We start from the raw sequence: 27,532 nt of genomic DNA on the forward strand, positions 1-27,532 counted from the left end.
ATTTGATGTTTGCTTTGATTGCTTTCCCACACACTCAAATATACATACCCACACGCTCAAACTCACACACACAGACACACACAAACACACCCACAACCACATATCCATGAAGATGGCAAATGATATTGAGGCAGTGCGCAAAATAGTTGCAAATGTCTCACACACACACACACACTCACATGCATTTCCCTTGTATCTTTGTTGGCATACCTCGAATCCTCAACCTTGGTTAGCTCCTCTGCCATTTTCATGTTCCATGTGTGACATTTTATTTTGTTGGTTGACTGATTTAGCTTGTCATTCAATTTCATGGTCAGTGGCTTTTAGAGAACGAAATCTCAGGCAAAACAGCAAGGAAATAAAAAAAAAGGATAACAAACGTATCAAAACATTTGCATTGTCCGAGCAGATGCGGCAAATTGATTTGAAAGTGAGTAGAATGCAGCTGTAGTGATTTCTTTTTTCTTTCCTTTTTTTTTTTGCTTTCGACTTGTCTCATTGTTAACTTAAAACGAGTTAACCAGCAACACCAAAACGGAACACAAAGACTAAAGACTTGCTTTAGCTTAATAGCCCTAATAGCCCCTTTACCCTCAACGGGTAAATGGAACAACTTTAAGAAAAGTATCTTAGTATATGTATTTCTTATATTTTTATGCAGGAACGAACGTTTAAATCAAGTCTATGCTCAATTTGTTCAACTGTCTCTACTTGCCATAAAGTGTATGTGGATGTAGACTTTGCTTTTAGCGGTCGTTTTTTATGTTCAGCAAATTAAATGCTCACCACGCTTCCATTGTCTGTTTTCCTGCTTACCCGCCGTTTGTGCATTTAACAGCTAATAAATGGTAAATATTGAAACATTTGAGTGCACGCAACACGCGGCAGACGAAACCTGTGAGCAGCGTCTCTTCATTCGCCACTCGTTCAGCACTTGAGTGAGGCAACACACTTTGGTGCCAGCTCAAGTGTAATTTCCATTGTTTGCATTCACGTGCACACGCACACTCACACGCACACACACACCCACATGGATGTATGTATATAAAACAATTACAGCCCGGGAGACAGGACATGCTCAGGACGTCAATTACTCACAACAGGCAAACTGCATTCTCTTCCTGATTTTTATTTTTTTCGATCGTCAGCTTGCCCCTGGGCATAGGCAATAGAAAATTGTCAACGTCAGCCAGCGTAAAAATATTTCCGTCTCACAACACACACAAACACACACCCGCACACCTTCACTCCAATGCTGAAGTATGCAATTAAGTGCGCTTAATGTGTTTATTAAAAGTGAAAATGCCAAACAACCTTGGAGTGTGGGAAACATTTGTTGTTGTCGTTGTTCTTGACGCTGTTGTTGGTGTCGTTGTTGTTGTTGTTTTTGTCGCTCAACAACTGGCCAACAGCTTTTTCCTGTTGCCAGTCAGTCCCAGCATGCGGTCGAGCCGTGTGCGTAATTTGTTGCCACTTTATTTGTTGCTGTTGCTTTCTGCGTTAGCTGTTCTTGTGGCTACACCTCGCGGTTGCCACAGCAAAAGTTAACACGTGTGGCACGGCAAAAGCTCTGAAAATAGACCACATTAGTTAAAATAAGCAAGAATTGACAACGAACGAGCTGCCGGATTTGATCTGACTATTCAATAAAGAAAGTTAACAAGAGTTATCAATCAGATCGGATTTCCGAATCTATAAGTTACTCAAAAGTAAGATAAACTAAACTAAACTTAAAGCAAACTAGTAAACAATTTTAAAAATTTCATTAACTAAATTGACTAAATTGTAGAGCTCCATATAAACATTCTTCAATCATTTGAGTGCTTCCATCTTAAAAATGGATTTGCTAACATTTTTAGATATATATTTTTATGTTTATACTTAAACTATTAATAAAACTCCTTTTCACTTAAACGTAAACAAGGTAAAACGGAGGGATGAGAGAAAGAAAAAATTGAGAAAACAAAATATGTAGCTTAACGTGTTTTAACCAACTTAAAAGCCGTAAAAGCGTGAGCAACAAAGGCAAACAGAAGCCACGCCCTTTTACAGGCAAACCCATCCACTTACGCAGTTTATGCAAACTTACGCATTTGGCATACCAAAGAACGGATGAAGGACGGCGACGGCGACGGCGACGATGACGGGGAAACGGGAAGAAGCTTGGCTTGATAAACTATAAGCCACAAAATTTGCATGAAGCTGCCGCTGCTACTGCCGTTGCCTCTGCTGCCGCCTTCGACTACAAATTGCCATTAAATGCAGCACAGCAAAATGGAGAAAGGCAGAGAGAGAGGGAAAAAGGCGTTAGCTATGTGGGCGTGCCAGTAAACGAATCTATGTAGTCTTCCCTGTACTTTGTACTTAACTATCCGCTACCTGAAGGAGAGAGTTGCCAACAATAACTGACACCAGTTGCTGGCTGCATCCACTTTGTTGCAACAATTTGCGCGCCCCGAGGTGCCGGCAGAGTCAACAGGAGGAGGTAGCAAAAAAAAAAATAGAAGAAAAAAAAAAGACTCACAGAAACTAAGGATGTGGATAGGATGAAGCTACGTTGCTGCTTCATTGCATTTAATTCATTTTTATTGCAAAAGCTTACAGACAGATAACGGCAAGGCTAGCTAGCATAGGTACGAAAAGGATGAAGGCCACTTGGCTAGGGCTCTTTAAAATTATATTGGGCAAAAATTTTATACACTTGCCATGGGAATGAATGTGGGGGTCTTGGCTTTTTAGGGGGCAATGGATGTACATATCTATGTATATGTGTATATAGCTTGCATTCAGCTTGAACCAACTCCAACAAGCAGCTCTGGCTACAGATCCAGCTGCCACTCCTTTCACTATACAAAAAGTTTTTACAAAGTAGCTGCGGCAGCTGCTGCAACTTTGAACAGGCGTCTAAGGAAAGAGCATGGACCCCAAAAATGGAGACCCACAGGGACAGACAGGCATTTTGATGAAGCTGCTTTATAACGTACATTTGGCTAAGAGACGGGAGGGAAGACTCGATGGGGGAGTGGCAGTCCCTGCTAACATAATTTAAATAGCATGTAAATTAGACGGAAGTCTAAAATGAGTGCATAATGTCTGCTAAAAGTGTTCTAAGTGATTGTAATTTAGGTGGAAGTTTCTTAGAGAAGCGCCTCCAAGTAGAGTAAAGTGAAGCATAATTTCCAACAGAAGATGATAAAGTTTCAGACCGACCAGCAATTGCTGTGCTGAGTAGAGAGAAGAGAGAAGGCAAATTGCTGTCGAGATTAACGGGTTGACAAGAAAATTGGTTTCGCGGTCCCTGGGCCACTTTCAAGGAGTAGGATAACTTTTATTCTCCTCTTCCAATGTATATCGACCATAAAAGATGATCACAAACTACGAATTCGCTATCGATTTTATCGCTTTCGGTGATAATTGTTAATTGCCTTTTCCATAAAAAAAAGAAGAATTCTGTTATCTGCTTCATCAAAAGGAAAAACCTTTTACACACTTTCATCAACATTGTGAATTTTATCGCTCGTCATGCGATTCATCAGGCTTTTTCTTGTTCCCTTTTTTTCCCTTCTTTATTCCCCACAATCGGACAATATCTGAAACGAAAGAAAGAAGCGAAGTGAAAAAAAAGTAAAAGACAAAAATCCCATGAAATGAGTGCAGTGAGCAAAAACCATCGTGACCCAAAACTAAGACTTGGCTCAAAGTCTAAACCGAGGCTGTTGCTTCTGCTCTTGCTATCGGGGATTTTCTTGGGTATTAACACCCTTCACTTGCGCTTTCTTTCCGCATTATTTCTGGTTTGGCCTAGGCATAACATTTTTAGCCTTTTACTTTTCGATTTCAAGTTACTTTCTCACCAAAAAAAGAGCTTACACCTCTTGCTTAAAGATTTATGAACTTGAAGTTTTCTCTACGTACTTGATTTAATTTATTTAATTCAAAGAATTCGCACAATTCATTTCATTTCGTTGGAAAACTGGTAAACTATTCATAATTCTCCAATAAGCTTATCAAGTTTTTTTTTTTTTTTTTTTGGCGAATGGACAATATAAAATATATGTTTCTCATTTACTCAGCTTCTTTTTCTTCTCATTGTTGTTGTTGTGTCACAGAAATTGCACAAAGCAACTGTTCAGTTAGCTCTCCCACTTCAACGAGTCTCGACTTCTCTATACAAAATAAATTGTGAAAAAATTTAAAATGAAAACGGTCGCAGCATGGGGATGTCTTCGCACAATTGTCCTTGAGCATTTGATGGGGAAGAAGGGAGGGGTAAGAGGATTTCGCTCCCTTTTATCAAAGCACACACCTTGAAGGACTCGCATTTCGGTTACTTCATCTTCTTCTCATTTCTATTTTGTCAAGGATATGCCGAGTGAATTTTATTAGCACTCATAAGTTGTAAAGTGTATGGGCAAAGGATCTAGAAGGACTTCTGCAATTGTAGCATACTTTTGTGCGTTTGCCTCACTTCATGTTAAACAGATTTTTATTGCAGTTTTCGCTTCTCTTTTTTTATTATTTGCATTTGCTCCTCCTTTTTTTTATACTTTGTTGCTCATTTTGCTGGTCCTTTTGCCAATGATGTTGCTCCTCCTGCCGCCTTTGTTGTTGTTTTTGCTGTTGGTGTTGCTGGTGTTGTTGTTTTTTTTATTTTTTTATTATTTAACATTTCGCTGGCTGTAGGAAATGAAATATTTTTGCATATAAAAAACATTCGACTTCATGCTGTGACAATGTTTTCGCGCTGTTTATGTGGGTAGACGATTTTCGTCTCGTCTTCTTGCTGTGAAATTTTCCCCGCTCCTTTTTTATTTTATTTTATATTTTTGTTCATTTCCGGCACATAATAAAATAGCAGGTAAATATGCAAAAGAGCAGCAATTTAAATGCATCATAAATAAAAATAAAAACAGATTCACTCACCTGTCATTCGCTTGCTTCTCCTCTTTCTTTCTGCTAGTCAATACATTCTCGTGCGTCTTTCTCTTGTGTCTCTCTCTCACTTCACTTGCCATTTCGCTCATTGTCCATCGCTTTATAAGAAGATTTTCTTATCATTAATCTTTAGCTGGAAGGATCAAAACACAAGCACGAGATTGTAATAATGTGTTTCTCCTGCCCCAAGGACCTATATAACATTTATTCTACCTCTCCAACTCACTCACTTTCTCCCCCAGTCCCTGGCATTGTGCGTTGTCATTATCTAATTCAGTCAATGGCAAATTATGTCATTAGGTTTTGGCCATGTTGAAATTTGTTAAATGAACTGTGTTCAATTTTGTGACTAATTGCGTGTGTGTGTTCGTGTCTGTGTGTTTGTGTATCTGAGTGTGTTTCACATATCCTCGACTATTCTGTAGTGGACAGGATGTTGTTAGTTAGTGGCTCTTGATGTTGTGTTGCCTTTCCACTATTTTTATGGCAAAAAAAAAAACTCCTGACAGGAGGCTGATGTAAAAATTAATTGGTTTTTGATGCGCCGCACACGACCAAAAAGAGATCCAGAGAAAAACAAATGAAAATTAAGGAAATTAAAGTAGGATAGCAAAAGAAAGAAATTATTGTATTAAAGAATAATCTATTAAGTAAGAGCAATAATCTTTTAATGTCATGTTTACGATTTCTTCCTTTTGTTTGATCCTGGAAGTTACATTTAAGAATAAAACCAGAATTCTTAGGTAAGATCAAGAACCAAATAATCAAAGCTGTTCAAAAACCACCAATGACAATTTTACACGATCTTTGCTATAAATCAGAATATGTTTTGAGTCAGTCTGTTAAACTTACGATAAAAAACTTATTGACATTATTTCGCTGTTAAGAGAATATATAACCTCTAATAACCATCAATCACTTTTGATGACAAGCCTTTTTAAACTTAAAAATTGTATTTTAAAATATAAAAAAAAAAAAAGATTAATTTGCAGTGATTTTAAAACAGAAATTTTTGTACACTTTTAAGTGCATTCGTTTCGCACATAATTTACGTTAATGCAATTAACTTAACATTAAAAATTCAAACAAATGGCCATAAATTATTAAAAATTGAAAACACAATAAAAAATGAAAATGAAAAACTTAATGAAAGTTACTGCCTATCCACCTATTAACCCACCTACTAGCTAGCCTGCTATACACTTACTCACCCACCTATCCATCTATCTATATTATTGTTTGATTATCCTTTATCCTGCCATCGACGAGCATAATTAAAATGTCAAACACGGCATAAATCATTTGATGTTAATGTTAATGCACTTGCGCCAGTGAGTATGCTAAATTTTTAATTGCATTTTCATTAAAATCAATAATAAAAAAAAATACAAGGGGTAAAACTCTATGTAAAACTACTGAGGGCACTTTTCAGCCAAAAAATAAAAACTGAAAATAAAAATGGAAAATGAAAAAATTGCAAACAAAAAAAAACAAAAATAAAAATAGTGAAAACCTGGCACTTAATTTCGCATAGAAGGAACTTTTAGTTACGTTCAGGTGCCGCACTGAAAACTAATGAAAAAGACGAGGAAAGGAGTAGAGACAGAAAGGGTTCGGCTTTGGGTTTGGGTTGAGTTTTGGACGTCCAGGGGAGAGAAATTTCACCTGGCAAATGGAAATTAGATTGCCTTGGCGCTAGCCAGACAAGAAGTTGATACAACTTTTTGAATTTTTTTTATTCGTTTTTTTTTTTTTTTTTTTGCTTTAGCAAAAGGAACTCCTGAAAGGGGACTTCAATTGCAGGCGTAACTAGTTCAAGTTGCCTTGCAGTAATTAGAAATTTACCTAAGGAATTACACAAGACCAAGTTGAGTGGGTTGGAACTTTTGAGAGCTTTGCCAGTGCTACAAGTAATAATATTATTGATAGATTAGAGTGAGAACGATGAGGATAGGAATGGTCTGGGAGTGGAAGATGATGACGTTGATGATGGGACCAACTGGGTTAAGTGTTTTAAGCCAAAAGTTAATAAAGTTTAACCAAAAAGTTAATGTTTGCAATAAAGTTTCCTTCCAGTGTGTTTCTCTACTCTCCAACTTATACAGTGGGCGAATGTTAGTCTTGCCTTAGTTTGCATTTGGCCTTCTTATCTTGATCAATGTCAGCAACTAAATGGAACATATGCATTGCAATTTGAAAATGTCGACTAATGAATATTACTATATAAAAGAGTTAGACAATATTCAAAGTTTTATTTTTGATGGGCTTAATTAATCAAGTCTTTTCAATTAATTTCTTGTTTTGGTTCTTCATGGTTAACTTGTTAAAGAAGGACTCAAGATATAATTTAGTTTAGAGAGAAAAATATATCTTATTTCTTATTTTCCAAACCGACCACAATGGGTTCTATTAATAAACTAATTTTGCCTTAACTATTTTTTTACTGGCTGTAAACATCAGAGGTTTTATCCACCTTTAATCTTGTATGAACAAATTTATTTAATCGAATGGAAAATAATTTCAATGACTTCACAAGAAATAACCTTTAACATTCAAATGAATTTCAATGAATGTTAAAATTAACTTTTATTAAAAAATATTTAATTTGAACAGTTTAAAAAATGCCTTTATTGAAAATTACGCATACGCATTGTTGGTAGTTGCATTCATCATGTGTAATTTTACACACTTGTTTAAAATATAATTGAGCATTAATCAAAATTTAATTTATGCCATGGCTTCAATTTCAGACTCTTAATATCAAATTAACTATAAAACGTCAAACAAAGTGGGAGAGAGAGAGAAAGAGCCAAACCCTGACCGAGTTATATGAATCAGATGAGTCCGAGTTGGCCTTGTCAGTTGGCAATATGAAATTCATCTAAGGTAATGACTAACGTTTTGCACTTCAGACCCTTTTTGCTATCCACATCTAGTGTGTTTATTGTCAATTGAAGTGGCAGCAGCAGCAACAAACGAAGAGGGGAACGAGATAGAGATTCTGAAAAATAGCTACAAAAAGAAAAAAGAAATACTCTCCAAATGGCAGAGCACTTATTTTTATTTAGTAGAAACAAAAAGAGAATAAAAACAAAAAAAAAAAAATGGATACTTTATCTATGGAGGACAGCTGCTCGGCATTGTCTCTGTTCACAGTATTTACAGGTAAAAAGCATTGAAATGTGGCCCGTGTTTTGTAGTGCCAACAATCTGCTTTTTGTTTTGAACGTCTCGTTGGCGCCACCAAGAGGACAAACTCCATTTTAATGGAGTAGACAGCAACGTCATGGCGACACAAAATGGGCGCCACAATATACTGCCCCCCCGAGCCTCGAAATCCATCCAGCTCGTAAGCTTCGTGTGCACCTTTTGTGCGTGCCTTTAACGAGTTGAGTGAGTGGGAGTGACCTGTGTGTGTCTGTATCTGTATATCTTCATTGCCCGTCTAACTTTATATCTATGAGAGAGAGATAGAGCATCTGCCTGCTCCTCTTCTCTTTAATAATGACATTAAAAATTCTAGCTTTGACACTCATAACTTGTCTGCCACCTTCGTTTTACTGATGGTAATTTTGTGGCATAATAATTTCAATTAATGTGAAAATTACCTTACGATTATGTTTGTTTTTTTTTGTTTTTCTTTAGTTATTAGCTGATAAATATTTTAAATGGCGACAAGCGAGTAAGGAAATTCCTCTCAATTCTTATACATTTAAAGAGCTTTTCTCTTTGGTACAAAGGGTTTTTTTTTTTTTGTTGAATTTTCAGATCTCTGTTGACACATTGAACATTTACCTTATTGAAAACTTTAAATTTGTCAAATCAAATGCCACTTTATAGTGTTTAATTCCTTTCAATGCGACTGTCAAATGCCAGAGACCTGCATTTATGATACCCTCGAGCAGTCGGTGTATTTGCTCTTTTGATCAAAACGTGCAAATTGCGCGAAATGTTTGCCAATATGGAAGCACCGCAATCAACATTCACCTGCAACTGCGAGTCTCAACAGTTTGTTCGTTTCATCGCCTACCCACTAGGAGTCTCCACTTGACACATCTCCCGTATGCGATTGGTTAAGGTGTCATTAACAAAGGCCACACTCGGCAGAGCCAACCCAACTAACCAACCAACCACTCTAATTCAACCCAATCTAACCAAGAGTTGAACTACCCACTCAGGCCCACATAAAACAGGACCACCCACCTTCACCCAGATACATTTGCCAGCCGCGTCAACATAATTGATGAGTTTTGCTCTAAGCAAGAAGCGTTGACGTCTACGTTGGCGTTGGCGTTGACGTTGGCATCGGCTTCGAAATCGGTTTGGTGTTCGCTTCAAGTTTTGTGTCCTGTTTGTGTGTTTGCGGTTGTGACAAGCACACACACACACACTCATACACACACACACAGGCGGATTGGTAAATTGGCTTATTTTGTCGACAGCTTAAGTCCCTTGGGTATTTATTGAAATTTAGTTGAGGAAAATAGCAAAACACTTAAGTTGCCATTTCTGGTCATTTCTCGAAATGATAAATGAATCAATATATATGTATGTATAATGTATTTCCAAATAGTTTCGCCCACTTTTGGTCGTTTAGTTAAAGAAATATATTGAAATCAAACAGTAAGTAGAAATCACATATGATAATGATGGCACAACAGATCCTTTTGAAGGCATGACATCATCCACTCGTGGCAAACGCTTGTTAACCACACACGAATGGATCATGGATCGTCTCATATTATCACCAGCAAAGGATCTTAACTGCTTAGCCGGCTCTAGGCCACACAACATGGCCGTACGTGTATAATAGCAATCGATGATATCGTTAAATTGCTGACAAACTTTGGTGGCATTCTTCCGCTCATACCAATCGGCTGGTGCCTCACACTCAATCATATCCGTGCGCAGTTCTTTGATGCAATTGTGGGCATCGGTTAGATGAGTGCAACGTTTCCTATTGCTACCATCACCTCCATCACACACTTCAGTCTTGAAATAGTCCAAGCCATTGGTTAACTTTCCGTAGATATTATCCTCGGCCACGACACAATCCCGAGTGGACACTTGTATATGCGAAAGCACATCAGCGATTTCCCCGCATGAGTCTATGAGCGAGGGCTGAGCCAACAAAAGCACAATTCTCTCAGGACTAACTGCATAGAGTCGAGCCAATTGCAATAGGATGGGATTGTCATCGCAAAACCGAGCGCCTGAAGTATTCGCTGTTTTAGACTTACTATTAGGTGGGCGATGTTCATAGCCCGGTGGACAAGTGTCACTGGTTTTGCCTTTCTCTTTATTCTTGTCCTTGTCTTTTCCTTTATCTGATTTGTTAGGCTTTGGTGGTGCTCCTGGGATCTTACCCGGTTGCTGAGCGCCACTCGTTGAATCTCCATGATGTCGTAAACTATGAGATTCTAAGCCATATTTTTGAAAATACCAGGGAAACCATATGGCTCCAGTTTGATCTAGATATAGGAGAAGTATCCCAAATATCCAAATAGTTGGCATGGCTCTTAAAATAATAATTTTTTTGGGTTTTAACATTTATTCATTTGAAAGCTATCTCTATTCAAACTATGTCTATGCTATTTTGAGAAATCAGACGGACTAGAATCCTCCCAATCCTTTTTAATCAGTGATTAGTTGAAAATAGGAAAAGTTATAAGAATAGTGGTTCAAAGAAAAGTCAATCGAACTCCACCATTTCAAATATATACCTATACATCCTTTTACTTAATCAGCAGTAGCCAAGTTTATTCAATTCTCTTTCAACTGTTTACCTTATAATATCTTCATCAGTCCAAACACTCATGCACACACACAGACGCACGCCTACAAACACAAAGAAATTCTTAATATAACCCAACAACAATTCATTCCCATTCAAATTCCGCATCACGTAGTCATACCCAAAAAAAAAAAAAAAAAAAATAGAAAAAAGTGAGCATATTTAATAAGTTGACAAAACATATTTCACACGCACAAATGCGTCAGCTTTTTGGCTAGCATTTTGTTTGCCTTTTCTTGTTTTTTTTTTTTTGGTTTTTTGGTTTTTCTTTTTTTGCCTACATATGTCAAGCATCATTATTAACAGATTTTCGGGTGAGACACGCACAAGACCCCAAAAAGTCCTTTGGCCTAAGGGCTAAACAGGGAGCAGGAAAGAGACCAATGATACAGAGACAGAAAGGGAGAGAGAGGTGAAACAAAACACAGCGTGTGAAAATGTTATTGACGTCTATTTCAATATTTATAAACTCGACAAAACAAAAATCATCAACAACTGTCAGATTATGGACTTTGAGATACCCCGTGTTAAAATAAAGAAAAATATATTTACATACATTACTGCAAATTGAAGGCAATTTCAAAACAGATTGAGAAAAGATAACATGAAAAGATTAAGTGACCAATTTTGAACTTTTGATTTGTACAGATCTACCCATTTTAACTTAAAGGTCATAGGGTATAAAAAGATTTAATTTTTGTGTATGCAGAATAACATACGAAAGAAAAGAATGAAAACTGAAAATGAAAACCGGGTGATTTTGGTTTTTCATTAAATATTCGAACACAGACTTTAAACCATAAACTCCCAATTTTTGGTATAACAAACTCATGCAAAGTCCATCAAAATCAATTTATCATCAACATCATCCACTTCACCCACCAGACTCCTGAGTGATTTTCTTCATTGCAATTTTTCCAACTAAAGCATGTAAGTCTCATGAAATATGCATCATTTAACATTTACGATAAGGACGTTGCTCTTGGGGGTGAGAGTCTCCTGCAACTGACAGTGTTTGGCACAAAGGTGATAGGAGAGAGAGCGTGGGGGAATCCGTGAATACCAAATGAAAGCGTTGGGAGAGAGATAGGGCCTGACTGGCTGGCCACAACGTAAATGCCACAGCATTGGAGCTGACACTAATACGCAAAGCTTGGTTGGGCAACTAATAAGCGTGTTGTACCAGCACCCAGGGGCACCCCGGCATTGAAAATCCAATGTTCGCTACCGGTTCGAGTACCACCCAATACAGAGGTGTGTTTGTCAGTGTGTGTGCCTCAGCTGATACCAGCTTCTACTGGGTGTCATGGTCAAGCCAGTTCGGTAATACAAGTGCTCGGTCAAGATGTGGTGAGCGGTGTAAGGAATCTTAAGAGTAAGCAATCTGGCAATCATTGCTGAATGCAGCAGGCAAATTAAACCCATATCAAACTAAAAGCATTGAACTGTTATAAGCCTGACTAGACTTCGTGTTTGGCACAAAGAGCATAAACAACAAATGCTCCCAAAATTATTGAACAATGGGTGTATCAACAAGATTTGTGGTTGATAAATACATTTTTAAAAAACATTTCATTTCGAATGCAATGTTTGTAAATATTATAAAAAACCATACAAAATAACCGAGTCGTTAATATATAGACCCTTTCAGAAAACCAAAGAAACTTCATCACGACCTTTATTGGCGTATACTTAAATGTTAAATAGAATATAAAAGTGAATAAGAGTTACATCAAATATTTCTTTTCAGAAGTGTTGCCAACTGAAATAAGGAATATTTTATAGGATAAGATATAATATGCTTTTAGGTATGATTTAAGTTCTCGACCTTTTTGGTATTCAGACATTACACTGTCTATAACAAAATATATAATTTCGATTTGGACCATTGTCCGCAGACCTATTCAGAAATTTAAATCGAGGCAAATTCGTAGCAAAAATATCTAAAGACACGTTTCAGACATGCAAAAGAATAAAAAGAAAAGCCCGCCAGTAGCACACAGTACACACACACACAAACATACACACATACTGTGGAGGTGCCTTGAGTAAAACTTGCAGCTCAAAAGAAAAAAAAAAATAGGAAAAAAAGAAAGGAAGGCAGCATTTAAAAGACCCGCGAATGCACTGCTTGATTGCAGAAAGAAAGTTCACCACAGTGGTACATTTCTTTTTCCCATTATGCCAATAGCGGATAATGTCACTTTGACAATTGACTTCGGGTCTAAACGAAGATCAAAGCTAGGCATAGAGCATAGGCGAACGATCTTGATAAATTCTTTTCAAATTGGCAACCGAGCGGAACAGTCCTTTGCAGGAAGTGGAAAAAATTTAATATTTCATTTTTTTGGTGGTTAAAATAACCCAAGTAAATTTTAAATCCGAGTAAATACAAGCCATCCTTCCTGGGCTTGAATTGAAAAAAAAAGAAACCATTGATGTTGGTGTTCTCTATTTAAAGATATATTTCTTGAGTAAGTGCTAATTTTTCTTTGAATCATTAAAATTTTGTAATTTTTGCAAATAAAATTTTGCACGCAGATTTTCAAAGTCTCGGTATGTTCGTTCATGATGGAAAAGAAAAAAAAGGAAATTAAAATGTATTGCTTTGAATAAGAAGAAGGTAATTATACAGCTCTAAAGAAAAGAGAAAAAAAACGCATTAACGACATTCACATTTTATCACGTATGTGTATATAATTTTCTTTGTTAGACAAACGTAAAGCCCAAATTTTGGCGTCAATGATTGCCAAAGCCAGAATTCCAAGACATTTATGTTGGATAGTGCAGGCAGCGAAGAAGTATTCACCAAAGGGGACGAAGCAATTACATTGGCGACCATCTGATCAGTCAAATTTCGATACGACACGCGGCAAGCGGTGAAAAGTGAAAACAGCGAAAACACGCAGCCCAAAGAATAAATTGTATACGAGTTAAAATAGTGAAAAAGTCTAGCCAGAGTGAAAATCAAGTAAAAAAAGGGTTTAAGCCAGAAAGCCGTAGTGAAAACGAAAATTTTTAACTTCTTCTTTTGTTTAAACCTAGGTAATATACTATAATCGAAAGCTAGTTAGTGTACAAGTAATAAATTTGTAATAAGAAAAAAAAAACAAAAAGGAGTTAAGCAAGTGAAAAAAAAAAAAAGCATACAAAGAAGGAAACGCAAAGCAACATTTCGAGCCATTGTGCAAAACCAAAATTTTTTTTTTTTAGTCGCGAGGTAACATACACTAAAAAAAAAAAAAAAAAAAATTATGAGCAAAAACCAAAAAAATAAAAAAAGAAATCTAATGCAAAATTGAAAGGTCAAAAAAATCTATAACAGAGGAAAAAGAAAGTGAAAATATAAAAGAACAAAAAAATTTTAAACAACAAGCATGAGCAATTGCTTTATTTGGTAACGAAACGAAAAATGTGAACATAATTAATACAAAAAAATTAAATTAAATCTATAGCCTCTACAGCAATTCCTCGAAGGCCTTCGTCGGACGCTACAAGGGTGAGTTTTTTCTACTACATTTTTTTGTTACCAAATTATAAAGCGAAGTCGGAGACGTTAAGCAAGAGTATTCAATGCAAAGACAAAAGCGAAAACAATTGTCGTTGCTTATCTCCACTCCGTTTGCCCCTCTATATATTTTATATGCTTCTAATGTGTTTCAAATAAAATCATGCGTAAAGAAAAGAAAAAAGAGAATGCACTGAAAAGTGAAAAGTATCAAAAGAAAAAAAGGCAAGAGTGAATAAATATGCATAATTATTTATTAAAACATTTTGTATGTGAAGAGTTAAAAAAATTGAACGGTTAATTTTTATACGCTGCATATGTAAGCGTTGCGTTTTGCTTTTGCACAGTGGGTCGAAGTTTAAAAAAAAAAAAAAAAAAAAAAAAAAGAGAAGTTAATGTTCAAGAAATTATGCCGAGTATTTAGAATATTTTTTTTGGATATTGATTTAATTATCGTTGAATATAAATCGATATGCGTTAAAGTTTCGAGCTATATATATTATTTTAGTAATTACAAATTAATTTGTTGATCATTTATGAAATTGTAAATTTTCTTATATAGGTATATATTATGGAAGGGTTTTGGTTTTTTTTAGTGTGAGTTAACTTTGTTCTCAGAATACTACAGAATGAAATATTAGATTCTAAGAAATGAATGATTGTGAGAATACATTAAATTAAGTGAATAATAATGATTTTTATAATGAGGTAATTTTCTGAACTTTCTTTTTGGGCAATCTAATGTGAATAAGGATGTTTGTTCTGGGATTTTCCCCTAGCGCTGAAAGGAAAATCATGGTAGGGTGGGTAGAGAGCGCGGCTGTAAATACACCTATACAGCCAACACTAGGACTATTTTCTTCTATTCTTCTCTCTCTTTTCTATTTTGAGGTTCAGCACAGGGACTTTATTTAAAGTTGCTGACGTGTGAGTGGGTGAAACACATTCATCAAAGAACCACCCCAGCCGATTGTCTTGCTAGCCGCATTAAGAGTCCCGCAGATGAATCGTGTTAACACCAAGATACACCTCACACAATAACGTATAGTTGCCGAATGCAATGGTTGGTAAGCCTTTGTGGTGTCATGGTTATAGATATTTAGTTACAGAGATTTTTGCCGCTCAACCATGGGGCACATTCTAATTAGATACAATGATCTTTGCTGCCCATCGGCTACGTGAAGGCTTTGTACGTTACAATACACACAAAAGCACACACAGATACACACACATACACATACAGACAGTCAAATATATAGCAACCATATCATTGTCATATTTATGCTAACCGATGGCAACTCGAGCCTTGGCAAGTGAGAGTTCAATGCATTGATTATACTTCGATTACACTGGGACCGAAACCAATTGCTGGCTTAATATTAAATTAAAGCAAAGTTTAATAATTCATTGATTGGATATAGCAACCATATCATTGTCATATTTATGCTAACCGATGGCAACTCGAGCCTTGGCAAGTGAGAGTTCAATGCATTGATTATACTTCGATTACACTGGGACCGATACCAATTGCTGGCTTAATATTAAATTAAAGCAAAGTTTAATAATTCATTGATTGGCCTATGGCCCAATCCAAATACACATATATATATACATACTACACACCTTTCTTGGCCAACTGGCGAACTTTAATCAAATGCAAAAGGCAGACAACCTTCAAAATTCTCTTAGGCAAATTGTGGTTCATGGCACTTATTTAATTTATAATCAAATCGCAAAAGTCGGCCCCGGCAAGTCAATAAAAGTCAGAGCAGAAAACTTGTGGCATTTGTGCTTATTGGACATTCAAATTGCCTCAAGCATGAATTATGTGCGGCCAGAATGCCTTGCCACTTGCCATTTGCCCCACCAGTTCCGTTCTTAGCTACTTCAGCTCCTTGCTATTTGCTTCTTCCTCCTTCCTCTTTGTTGTTTGCCATTGAAAGTCGGTGAAATGAAAGTAAATAAGCGTAAAGATTCGCTTAGTGACTTTGATTCGAAATGCGAGAATTGTTAAATGATAAGTAAATTGAACTTTTTGTTTAGTTTTTGCTCTCTGTTTTCTGTAAATTTCAAAGTTTACGCATGCCTTAAGAATTTGCGGTTATTTAAAGGTCTCAAGGATCAAATGAGGGCCATAAACTATACATGCATGAATACTTTGGGATTTATTTAAAGCAAATTCAATTATTTGTCTATAGAAAAAGTGAGACAGCTATAGTTTAGGATGGTTAATTTACTATTCAGGCTCTCAGCATGGCCTCTTTGAGCTCAAATTCTGTACAAAATGTATTATCCGTATGATTAAGCAAATGCATCGGGAATTTAAAGTGTCGCTTCAAGGCATTTGTTATTGTTGCAATTGTCGTGGGAGTTGGCTCACGTTCCTTGACAAATATGCTAATGGATCCTTGAATGAAATTTTCATTGTGTTAACTAATATTTCTGAAGATTGTTATTTGTCTCTCTCTCTCTCACTCTCTCTGTGCACTCACTTAGATGTTGTCGTCCTTTATGTCGTATCGTATGCTCATAGCAGTAATATTGAATTATAAAATTATCATTGTCTGTGTAAGCCAAATGTTTCCAGGCTTCTAGACCATGAAACTGCCGTCTAATGCATTTGTCTTGAAGATAATCGGGATGTACGGCATATTGATACCAATTTCCCATAAACTAGAGACAATAATTATTTCATTAGTGAGCAAGATAAATAGATTAATAATTTGTTATATAAAAAAAACTTACCGCACTTCTTTGTGATAATTTAATGGGTAAAGAAATAATTTGTGGACATTGACCTTTGAATGGAATTCTGTATTCACTGCCAAAAGCTCTCCCTACTACAATCAGGCCAAATGAAAGGTAACTGAAATAGAAACATAAAATAAATAAATTACTGAATGGGCTTTTGTTAAGTGTCCACCAAAGTATTGTGTTCATTTTTATTGTAAATCTATATATAGAGTAAAATACACACCCACTTTGTAGCTCATTTTAGTTAGTTATGGTTTATTAAGGCGTTAGAGAAATAAATTTGATATGGCTGAAATACAAATTTGCTATGCTTTGTATATCATATACATACATACATAAAAGTTTTTTTATTAAGCAGACTTGACTATTAGTTGGTTAGTTATTAATGGTCTAATTTTCCATGTCATAGGTAAGTGATCCAAAAGTTGGGTAGCTCATTAAAATGGCGATGCCCGACCAAATCTAAAAGGCTAGACACTTGGAAGAAGGATGCAGAGACAAGGCTAGAACTTTGTGCACACATTCATATACATACATACATAAAGGTACGAGTGTCTAGGTAGATAAGTTCTGTTTCTTGAGGAGATTCTCTTGGTCTGACTTGAAGATGATGTCGTCAGTAGACGACTTACTTTTCTCTCTGTCTCTTTTACTAATGACATGCAATTTAAAAAATATTTTCTTTTTTTCTCGTTTGTGTTTTTTTTTTTAAATTGTCGAACGCCTGAAAGTATGCCACACAGCAGCTTACAAACATGTCAATGTCATTATGCAAGAAATGGCAGAGCGACAGCAATTGCAATTGCATATTTCCTTTGCATATTTCACATATGTATGTATATGGAGTGCGCACACACACAAACACCCGCATGCACATGACCATATCCATATGTATATATAACAATATAAATGCATTTTTAAACACGGCAAAAATATAAAAAATTAAAAAAAAAAAACTGTATGAGTTGTGAGTTTTGTAAAACAATTTTCATGCTCCAATTTACAATCAAGACACGCCCCAAAAATTTCATTACCACCTGAAGCATGTAGAGGAAAAGAACCTAAAGAACATTTACGTTTTCTTATTGGTCAGTTGTTTGTTTTTATTTACTATTGTATACAATATTTAGTTTACTATTAGGCACACAAAACATCTATAAAGAGATTTTTTATATAAGCGAAGAATCGATTCAAAAAAATTCTCCTATAATTCTTGCCTTTTTTGTGATAGAAAACCAATAAGTAAATAAAAGGAAGTTCAGTTTGCAAATTTCCACAAGGCTGTAATGAAATATTGTTTCTTCTGTACAATATTTCTGTAAACTTCAGATTTGGGAAAAAGTTACGATATGTAATTGCTTAGGCCATGGCTTCACACATATTTTAGCTGTTAGCAGTGCTTAGATAAGTTCTGTATAAAGTTTCTACTTCGTAACACATTTTTCGTAACTCTAATAATCTTACTAGTACGTGAATTCAATTCAATAAACAGAGTCTTTTCACAATTTTCACTACCCAAAAACTAACATCTTAATCTTATTTCATTATAGACTTAAGGCAAATTAATTATATATAAATTGCTACGATAAGAGAGCCCAAAAATAGGAAAGCAACGAAAACTAAATCGAATTTGGTAACATAAAACGGACAAAGAAAAAACGAAAGCGGAAAAAAATTGATAAATAATTACAGAGCATGCCAGACAATGCAAGGTGAAAATTGCATTTTCCAAAAAAATAAAAAGAAAAAACATGGGAAAATTGTAAGCAAGAAGAGTGGGAAATACTCGCATTACATGCTCCTTAAGTATCTTTTAGATACTCTCATACGTGTGCCTCGCAATGGGGGCTAAGGATATTTATATAAACTTCTTGCGAAATGGTTAGAGGATAGAGAGAGTAGTGAAAAGCTGCTGAAAGGGGTGAAGAGGGTGAAGAGGGGGCCAAAGCAGTCAAGGGGAAGGAGTTAAGAAAATGCATTTAACGAAACTTTCGAAAATTGTAATGTAAAGAAAAAGGAAATTATACAACTTGTTGTTGCCTGTTCCTGAAACTGAGCAAAGTCAAGAAGTTCTTTCTTTTATGTTGTGTGTTGCTTGTGTGTGTGTGTGTGTGTGTGTGTGTATGGCAAGGGAAGTTTCCTGTCATTCTACTGTTGTTGTTTTCGGTAGAATGTGTGCGTATTTTTTGTCTTTATTTTTTTTTTGGTGAAAGTGAAGTCTGTGGCACCTTTATTTAAGAGGCAGCCTCAAGCAGCTTTTGTTGCTCTACAGGAGATTTAATGCAAACGGTAAGACAGAGGAAGGAAGGAGCAGGCAGTGTGCAGCGTCGAATGAAACATAGTGAACGATACTCAAGCGACATATGTTATGTCTCCTTCTACCTTCAGTAGTATCTTGCTGCCGGTGTGAGTATGTGTGAGTGTGTGTTTATGTGTGGCTGTGTGTGTGCGTTCCCTGCATAAAGTCATTAAGTGGAGGAGGGGTAAATGAAAATAAATTTGCGCTTGGTAAATAAATCTTTTTGATTCAACTGTTTTTCCTCGATGTTCCCCTCATTTTGCGCTGAAACTATTGAAAAATACTTTAATTAAAATTTTATAGAATAAAATTTACTGAAGCAAAGTGAAAAATATAAAATGGAAAAGCAGATTTATTCTAAAAATACCAAAAACTTCTATGTCTATGTTATTCTATCAGCTAATTATTTTTACATTTTGTTTCCAAGAATAAATTACAAATGGAAAGCTTCTTTGTGCAATTATTTAAATTATAATTGCCAGGAAGGAAGACTATGTGAGGGTTAAAGACGTGGTATACTTTACTCCTCCTACTTTACTCGTCAGCGTGTTATAAATAAATTTAAGTTTTTTTTACAACAATTATACGCATTTTCACTTTTTCTTAACTTAACATGGATAAATCTCTCTAGGAAGTGAGTACAAAATTCAAAAACTCCAATGGATGGAGGTAATAAATGATTTTTTCTAAGGTTAAGGAATTGCTAGACAGGTGAAGAGAAGGGATTTTTAACAAACGCTTAAATATGTATATGTATTTACTCAATTTTCGGTTACATCTTTGTTGTCTTAAATTGTCATCGATAGAGCTTCTGTCTTTCGTTATCTTTTTTGTAAAAATTCTTCTATTCTTCAACTTGCTTTCAGCCACTTAGACTTGTTTTGCAGTTCACCTGCTGCACTTGGCAAAAACATACTCAAAAAGTAAAATGAAACTTTTTTAACACTCGTATTCAAAACTCAAAGTACCCTTTAACCATCGTTACCCTGCCCGCTTCCTCTTCCACATTCAGTCTTTAACCATTTCAGCAAATGCGTAAACATTTCACGTAATCGCTCAACACCTAATCAGCATTCAGTTGCAACCCTTCCTCTACTCGTTTGGTATTGTGATGCAACAAAGTTTACGGAATAAGAACCTGCCACGGCCCCATCAGTGGCAAGTCGCAACGGCCACAAAAGTTGATGCAATCGAGGAGGAAGAAGCAGAAGAAAGAAAGAAAAAAACCAACTCAACCCAACCGAAAGGAAGGAGAAGCGTTTATCGCAGTTGTTGTAGATGCAGCAGGCACTACAACTCTTCCCTCCGCCTCCAAATAGCTCCTGCCACGCCTGTTGGTAACCATATGAGCATAAAGCATATACGCTGTAAATTTTCATTTTTATGAAGTTGCACAAAGTACAAAAATGTGGTTACATTTTGGATTATACTAAGGTAAGTAGTATGCAAGATGCTTGAAATATATGTACTTACTTAGTTATGTATATTTTTGTGCCAAACAAACGACCAGAAACGACAAAAAAAGAAGAAGATGATATAAAAAATAGAAATAATGTCTACGCTGGCATTAAGGAGACAAGTGACAGGTGTAGGTTGTGTCAAGGCTAATGGGTGATACACAAAACCAAAATATAAGTATTCAAATTTTTATTCTAAATATGTATAATTAAGGTTTAGATTATGTGTTTAGTTTAACATTTTCAGTAACTTCAATCAATGAGAAACAGACACATATAAAGGGTTTGCTGACCTTTGAAAGACCTCAAAACTGTGCTTAAATTGAAGCACTAATGAAGACCTAAGAGTCAAAACTCTATGGAACTTTTTAAAATCACTTTAATAAGGTTAGCTATTTTCTTGATTAGGGTATACTAAGTTTAGATCTTTTAAGTAAATTGTAATTGTAAATTGTGATCTCTTTCAGAAATCATTGAACAATTTTCGTTCTAAGCTATATAAATTTGCCTATATAGATCGATACTAACCTTAATTGAAGATACCAGATCAAACAAGTATATGAATACCCTAATAACAAAATAATAGTAACATAAATTCCTCGGCCGATCTAAGGTTTGGAAATGGGGGAACTTTGCTCCTAAAAGAATGCAATTGGCCGAAATGGTATTCATTGTTTTATCAAACTTATAACTTTTCATATGCCTTGATTTTTAAAAAACTGTCTATAAACAATATATTTGTCTTAAGCGTAGTTTATTTTTACCACAAGAAACAGTTCATTAAAAAATTGCAAGGGGGGAAATTTATGGATTACTTATTGCATACTTTAGGGAACAAAGTTTCCCCGACATTACCCTAAAAATCATGTTAAACAATTAATATTCTCTTTGATTAATTAAATATTTAAAAAGTAACTTGAAATATTTTTTTAGGATAAGCTCCAGTAAACTAATATGTTTCCGATCTCAACTTGATAAACTTGTTTAGCTTATGTTCAATTTTCGGGAAATCGGAAATGGTTTATTCAATGTGGTCCAAGCATCTGATCAATTGTTTGCCATTCTATGGCAAGATATCAAAGAGAGAACCACAACAACTAACCCACAATTTTTTTTTACTCTTTGTGCAGCTGTGACTTTGGTGAAACGAGCTTCTATGGTTGATTTATTTTACATGTCACGACATAAGCGCACTTCCCCAAGTGCTGCCAATCGCAGCAGCTTCCCCAGGAATCTACCCCCGTTTCCTCTCTCTCTCTCGAAAAAAAAGTCCCTGCAAATGTGACACGTTTGTGTGTTTTCGTGCGTGTAATAAATTTTTTATATGCATTGCGTACAAGCAAAAATAATGCTAAATTCTTAATCGACACCTGTCAATAAAGCACTTTTTCTTTACTGGGATTGATGTGCGTGTGTTGGCAGTATTTGCTTTGGATTTTTGCGTACACAAATACATATAAGCATATATGTGTATATGTACGTATATATTTTATTAATATGCCACCCATGTGCTTAATGCTTTGTACACTTTCTCTCTTTTCTTTTTTTTTTTTTTTTTTTGTGGTACGTATGTATGTGCAGACCTCATAGATGGGGTTTGACAACTTGCCACAATGGCTTCGTCGTTGTCGTCTTTCCCGTTTCTGATTAATATCTGGTTGTATTGACAGCTGAGATTTTGTATTTTATTTGGCATGGGGAGAAGCTAGACAGAGTTAATAAAACGCAGAGTGACATGTTTTAGCTACGCTACGTGCGTGAAATTCTAAAAAATAGAGAACAAAAAAAATTACAAAAAAGGCGAACACGAATAAAGCAAAATCCTTTCGCCAGTCGTTTTCCATTGTGTTAGGCTTTGAGTATTAAATTATTGTCAGCGTTCGTATGTATGTACATACATATGTACTTATATGTATATTTCGAGGTATGTATACATATATTTTTTATTATTAAATATTCTGCACGGTATGCAAGTTTTATACAGAAACAGAGCAAACATAACTCATACGCCGTGTATTCCGCAATAACCGCAAGGTACTTTGTTGGGATAGATGGAGGAGGAGGAGGAGAAGCACGTGAAGGAGAAAGGGGCAAACAAGTTGACCTCGGCACTCGACCTGTTTGGTTTGGGTTGAGCCGAGAACACTGAACACTGGCCCACAAACAAAGTCTAATGACAGAGATTTATGCTGTAATTGCATTCAGTCGCCGGTAAAAGAGTAAGCAATTAAATTGAAGACCAGAGAACTGAATTTTATATGCTCTTGGTATTACGAAACCTCAAGTTTCTCTTGAGATTTATTGTAAATTTTAAAAGAGAACACTTACAGTAATTTCTAACATATAAGGATCATTTTCTTTTTTTAGATTTAAGGACAGAATAATGTCTTTATTAAAGCCAACTTTTGTCATAGATTTTCTTAGCAGTATTCGATAGATAAGTCGTCTAAATGATCGAGTTAAAAAGGCAACTTAGCAGCAAGGATCCGTGTTATACTGTATGGATCTAGTTCTCTTCTAACAATAAGCCGAAAGCCATAGATGCCAAGTGTTTGTTCAAGATATTGATCCTTTTATTATCGTCTTTTATCTCTCCGCTTAAATTTTTAATTCTTAGTTTTTTTTTTCATTTGGTAACTCGTAAGAAATTTGTGTGCTAGTCACTTAAACTCTTAATGTTAATAGTACAATTAAACTAAACTTAACAAAAAAATAAGTTAAATTAATAATAATTAGAGACTTCTCTTATCAGTTATTCCACGGAAGTATAAAAATCTTAATTGGTTTTTTTTTATAGTCAAAACTATATCCTTTTCCCTAATCAGGTTCTATCCATTTACCCCATAAATGTATAAATGTAAGTTAACTCTCAGTTAAAGGGTATTGCAGTTAAAGAAGAAATGCGGCATAAATAAGCACTGAAACCAATTATAAGTTTTGTTGTTTTGCTGCTATTGCAATTGCACATTTAACATTTGCCCAGTGACATCGGGCAAATGGCCAGGCACAAAGTTTAATGAAATTGAAAATAAATGAGAAAACATTTTACACGGGTGCAAAACTCGTTCTGATTCTTTAGTTTTTAATTGCAAAATGGCAAAGTTAAGCGTTACTTGCATAAGATGAGATGAGATGAGAGCGAGACGTAGCTCAAAGCGAGTGCATCCACTTCCACTTTCTGCCATTAGCAGACTCAAAAACAAATGGACAAATTAGCATAGTTCATGCATCCGTTTACCCGGCTTCCTGCCCCCCATCCCTTACCCATTCCAGTCCTTCTCATTTCAAAACCTGATGCTTTCTCACGTAAGCACTTCACTTGGACTTCATTGCACTCTATGTAAGAGGGAGGAAGAAAAATGCTGGAGTGGAAGAGGTTTAGGTACGTGGCAGTTTATGGGTCAAGTGTTTATTACGCCCAGGGGCGTGGCTCAAAGGCGTTTGGCTAAATTGTAACACATTGTTTTAACAAACAGAGGCAAGGAAAGAGATCTTGTAGAGCTTGAGGAAAAGTGTTTTGTTTACTTATGTAATTGTAACAATTCCTGTAGTGCCAGAAAGTAGGCAACACATTTTTTCCTGTCTTACTGTCGCTGCAAATTGAAACTGGCTTTAATTGAAAACTAACTGTGCGATAATGCGTAACACTGACAAATGCCCACACACACACACATAGTCAATCAATCAATTGACTTAGAAAGTAGCCGAGACTATTTATTGAATATTCTAACATCATTTGCCAGAGTGACTAATTAAGTGCAACCATCTGAAAGAGGCAGTTCTGCCCTCATATTCTCCATCTCCGTCCACAAATATGTCGTATGTCGTTTCCTTTCTCTAATAATTGCAGTTAATTGAACCAAAATTGTTATTTGCCATGTTGCAAAGATACATCTGGCTGTCTCTGCCAATATGTACATATCTCTCTCTGTCTCTCTCTCTATCTCTCTCTCTTTTCTCTCTCTCCCTGCTTGATTCAGTATGCCTTCGGCTTGCCTTCTGTTTCCACATAGGAAAATGTAAGAAAAATATTTGTAATAAATTGATTGGCAAACAAATTGGCCTACCAAACGATAATTGAAATTTTCCTATACATTGGCAGCAACAACAACAAAATAGCACACAACAACAGCAATAACAAACATTTTAGGCCCGAAATCAAGAAACTTAATTGATAGTTTTTACCTAAATTGACGCCAACCTCAACTGTCGCTTCACTATTGGGTTTGGATAAGTCACTAGAAGGCAGAAACATTAAATGATTAATTCATTAATTTAAATTTATTTCTAGAGTCCTCCCTTTCAATGTGAAAATATTTTGTTGGCAGTAATTTAAATTTTCACACTGTCAAACCGCCACACTTGTAAAAATCGGTTTTCATCAAACACCATTTAATCCTTTATTTCATTACGTATTAACACATTTATTTATTTTGCTCACAGCCTGGCATAATTAACTAATTAATTACGAAAGTGATTAACGAGTAAAACTCCCCAGGCATAGAATGGAAATCAATTTATAACGGCTTCTTGCGCTTTTCATAACTGGCAAATTGAAAATTTAACTGAACAAAACGTCGCGTTAAGCGACTTTCAAGTTCAAAGAGGCATAAAATGACACAGCGACGGCAAATGAATGCATCCTTTCCACTTTGTTAGTCTAGCATGAAAATTAGTTAAATCTCTTTGACATTGTGGGAGGAAAATTATACGAAAACTTGTGGATGTTGTTACAAACTTGATGAAGTCCATAAACACAGTGAGAATGGAAAGAGTGGAGGAGGGAGAGAGTTATTGAATGTTATCTTCAATACGCATCCAACTTTCATTTTATCTGCCTCATCAACGTCACATAAAAGTCGTAACAACCATCATCTCCACCTTTAGTTGTCTATGTATGATATTATTAGATAGCCCACAGCTTTCCAGACAACAAAAAAAAAAAAAAAAATAAAAAGAAACCCTTATCAAGGATCAGATACAACTACAACTATTCGTAGGTTGCTGGCAAAGCCAAATTGGCTAATTAACTAGAACAAAAACAAAGCAGAAAACACATACACACAGAATTGTCTTCATATCCTTAGGCCGTTTTTATGACCTACCTAACAAGCTCATCACAACCCCAAAAACACACACAACAACAAGGATATGAGACAAAAGACCAAAAACCTAATGACAATAATTTGGCAAAACTCTCAGAGACAATAAAATAAATATACTCACACGCCAGCTATTGTTGTTGTTGTTGTTGTCGTCCTGTATTTTGTCACTTATATGTCATTTGAAGTAAACTTTTTGTTAGATTTTCCCATTGTCTTTATTTTTGTTTAGGGGATTACAAAAAGGATACGTGGTGGCATTATGAACGGAAATCAACTGTTTCCGGTCTCTTTCAATTTGAAATGGAAATGAAAATGAAAATTTGTGCATTATTTGTCACGTATTGCAGTAGGCAAATAAATAGTTTGCATTGGCCAAAACACACACACACACACATATAGACAAAACAACCAGCCGTATACGTGATGTTATTTTATTTGCAGATGATGCTCATCATCATCATCATCATGATGGTAGGCATTATCATGCTCATCATTATTGGCAGTCAGCGGAAGTGTCGAATGCAATGTCATTGAGCTTTATTGTTTCACAAATCGAATTCATTTGTATTATTCGCGCTTCGATAGTCATTTCCCGTACACACAGATGTAGAGAGCGAAAGAGAGATAGACACAGAGCTTAATTTATACAATGCTTATATCAAAATTCGACCACGAGTATACAAAAACAAAAACAAAAGTTTAATAAACTCTGCTCTGCTGTGAGGTCTCACTCCTATGCATAATCATCTCTAATTTTCATTCAATTACAAAAAAATACATCAACGTCATGGGGTGGGCTTTAAATCCTTAATTTTATGACCTAATTATTTGCACTGACATTTTTGGGGAAAGTTTGTTTCTATAGACCATTTGGAGCAAAAGTGCTTGACAGCATCCTTTTTGTCTGTTGTATTATAGGAATCCTTGAAGTAATAAACTATTGGAGAGATTGCATTTGCACGGAAACTTCACATGAGAAATTGTTTATATTTTGAAGTGAGGTCAGTTAATCAAGTTCTATATATCATTTCCAAAGCCAAGTATTATATAACAATAGTCAGTAATCATGCTCAGACTTCTTTCCTAGGCCTTATTAGCCTGCTGAAAACCTAATTGATCACACACGATACCATTTTTGGCTATGATTCGGTAGAAAAAGATTTCATTTACCTCATAATCCGGCCATAAAAACGGCTCCGAAAATCAAGATTAACTTACTCAAACCTTCAAAATTTCAATCTACATTGATTGATTAACCCTGGTCCTAAGCAAGGCTGGCCTTGGGCTTAACAGCTACCAAAAAAGCACAACCTATCCTTGTCAAAAGTTAATATACCATAACGTGGCCATAATGTCATAGCAAAAAAAGCTAAAGTATCAAAAAATGAGTTTAAGTTACGTTTCATGAAAGTAAAATAAAAGGGCACAGGAACAGGAGAAGGGTGTTTACATCCCTTTGGCAATGGAAGCTGTGGCAAAAGCACGACCTAATTGCTTGACGGTCTTCCATCTCCATTGTCCAGTCTCCACAAAAAAAAAAAAAAAAAAGATTCATCTGGCCACTGTTTGTGTGTATGTGTGCTTTTCTTCCTTTTTCTAGCATGTGCCCCATTTTAAATGGAATATTGAATTACGCCTAATGGCCAACTCGCATACAATGCCCTCGGACGACAAAGAGCT

General features: G+C 35.7%; 1 protein-coding gene and 1 long non-coding RNA gene across 2 annotated transcripts; both read right to left on the reverse strand.

Moving 5' to 3' along the window:
- Nucleotides 1-9,357: 9,357 nt before the first annotated feature.
- Nucleotides 9,358-10,449, reverse strand: LOC137572982 (uncharacterized). The gene has a single exon (XM_068284844.1). The coding sequence runs from the start codon at nucleotides 10,447-10,449 to the stop codon at nucleotides 9,529-9,531; it is 921 nt and encodes a 306-aa protein (XP_068140945.1). The 3' UTR covers nucleotides 9,358-9,528.
- A 6,005-nt stretch (nucleotides 10,450-16,454) lies between these two features.
- Nucleotides 16,455-17,164, reverse strand: LOC137573080 (uncharacterized). Its single transcript, XR_011031807.1, has 3 exons — nucleotides 16,983-17,164; nucleotides 16,730-16,910; nucleotides 16,455-16,644 (listed from the first exon to the last, which is right to left on the reverse strand). It is a non-coding gene; the product is annotated as an uncharacterized lncRNA (long non-coding RNA).
- Nucleotides 17,165-27,532: the final 10,368 nt, after the last annotated feature.

The sequence above is a fragment of the Drosophila tropicalis genome, unplaced genomic scaffold (genome assembly GCF_018151085.1).
Source record: "Drosophila tropicalis isolate 14030-0801.00 unplaced genomic scaffold, ASM1815108v1 contig_393, whole genome shotgun sequence".
NCBI classification, from domain to species: domain Eukaryota; kingdom Metazoa; phylum Arthropoda; class Insecta; order Diptera; family Drosophilidae; genus Drosophila; species Drosophila tropicalis.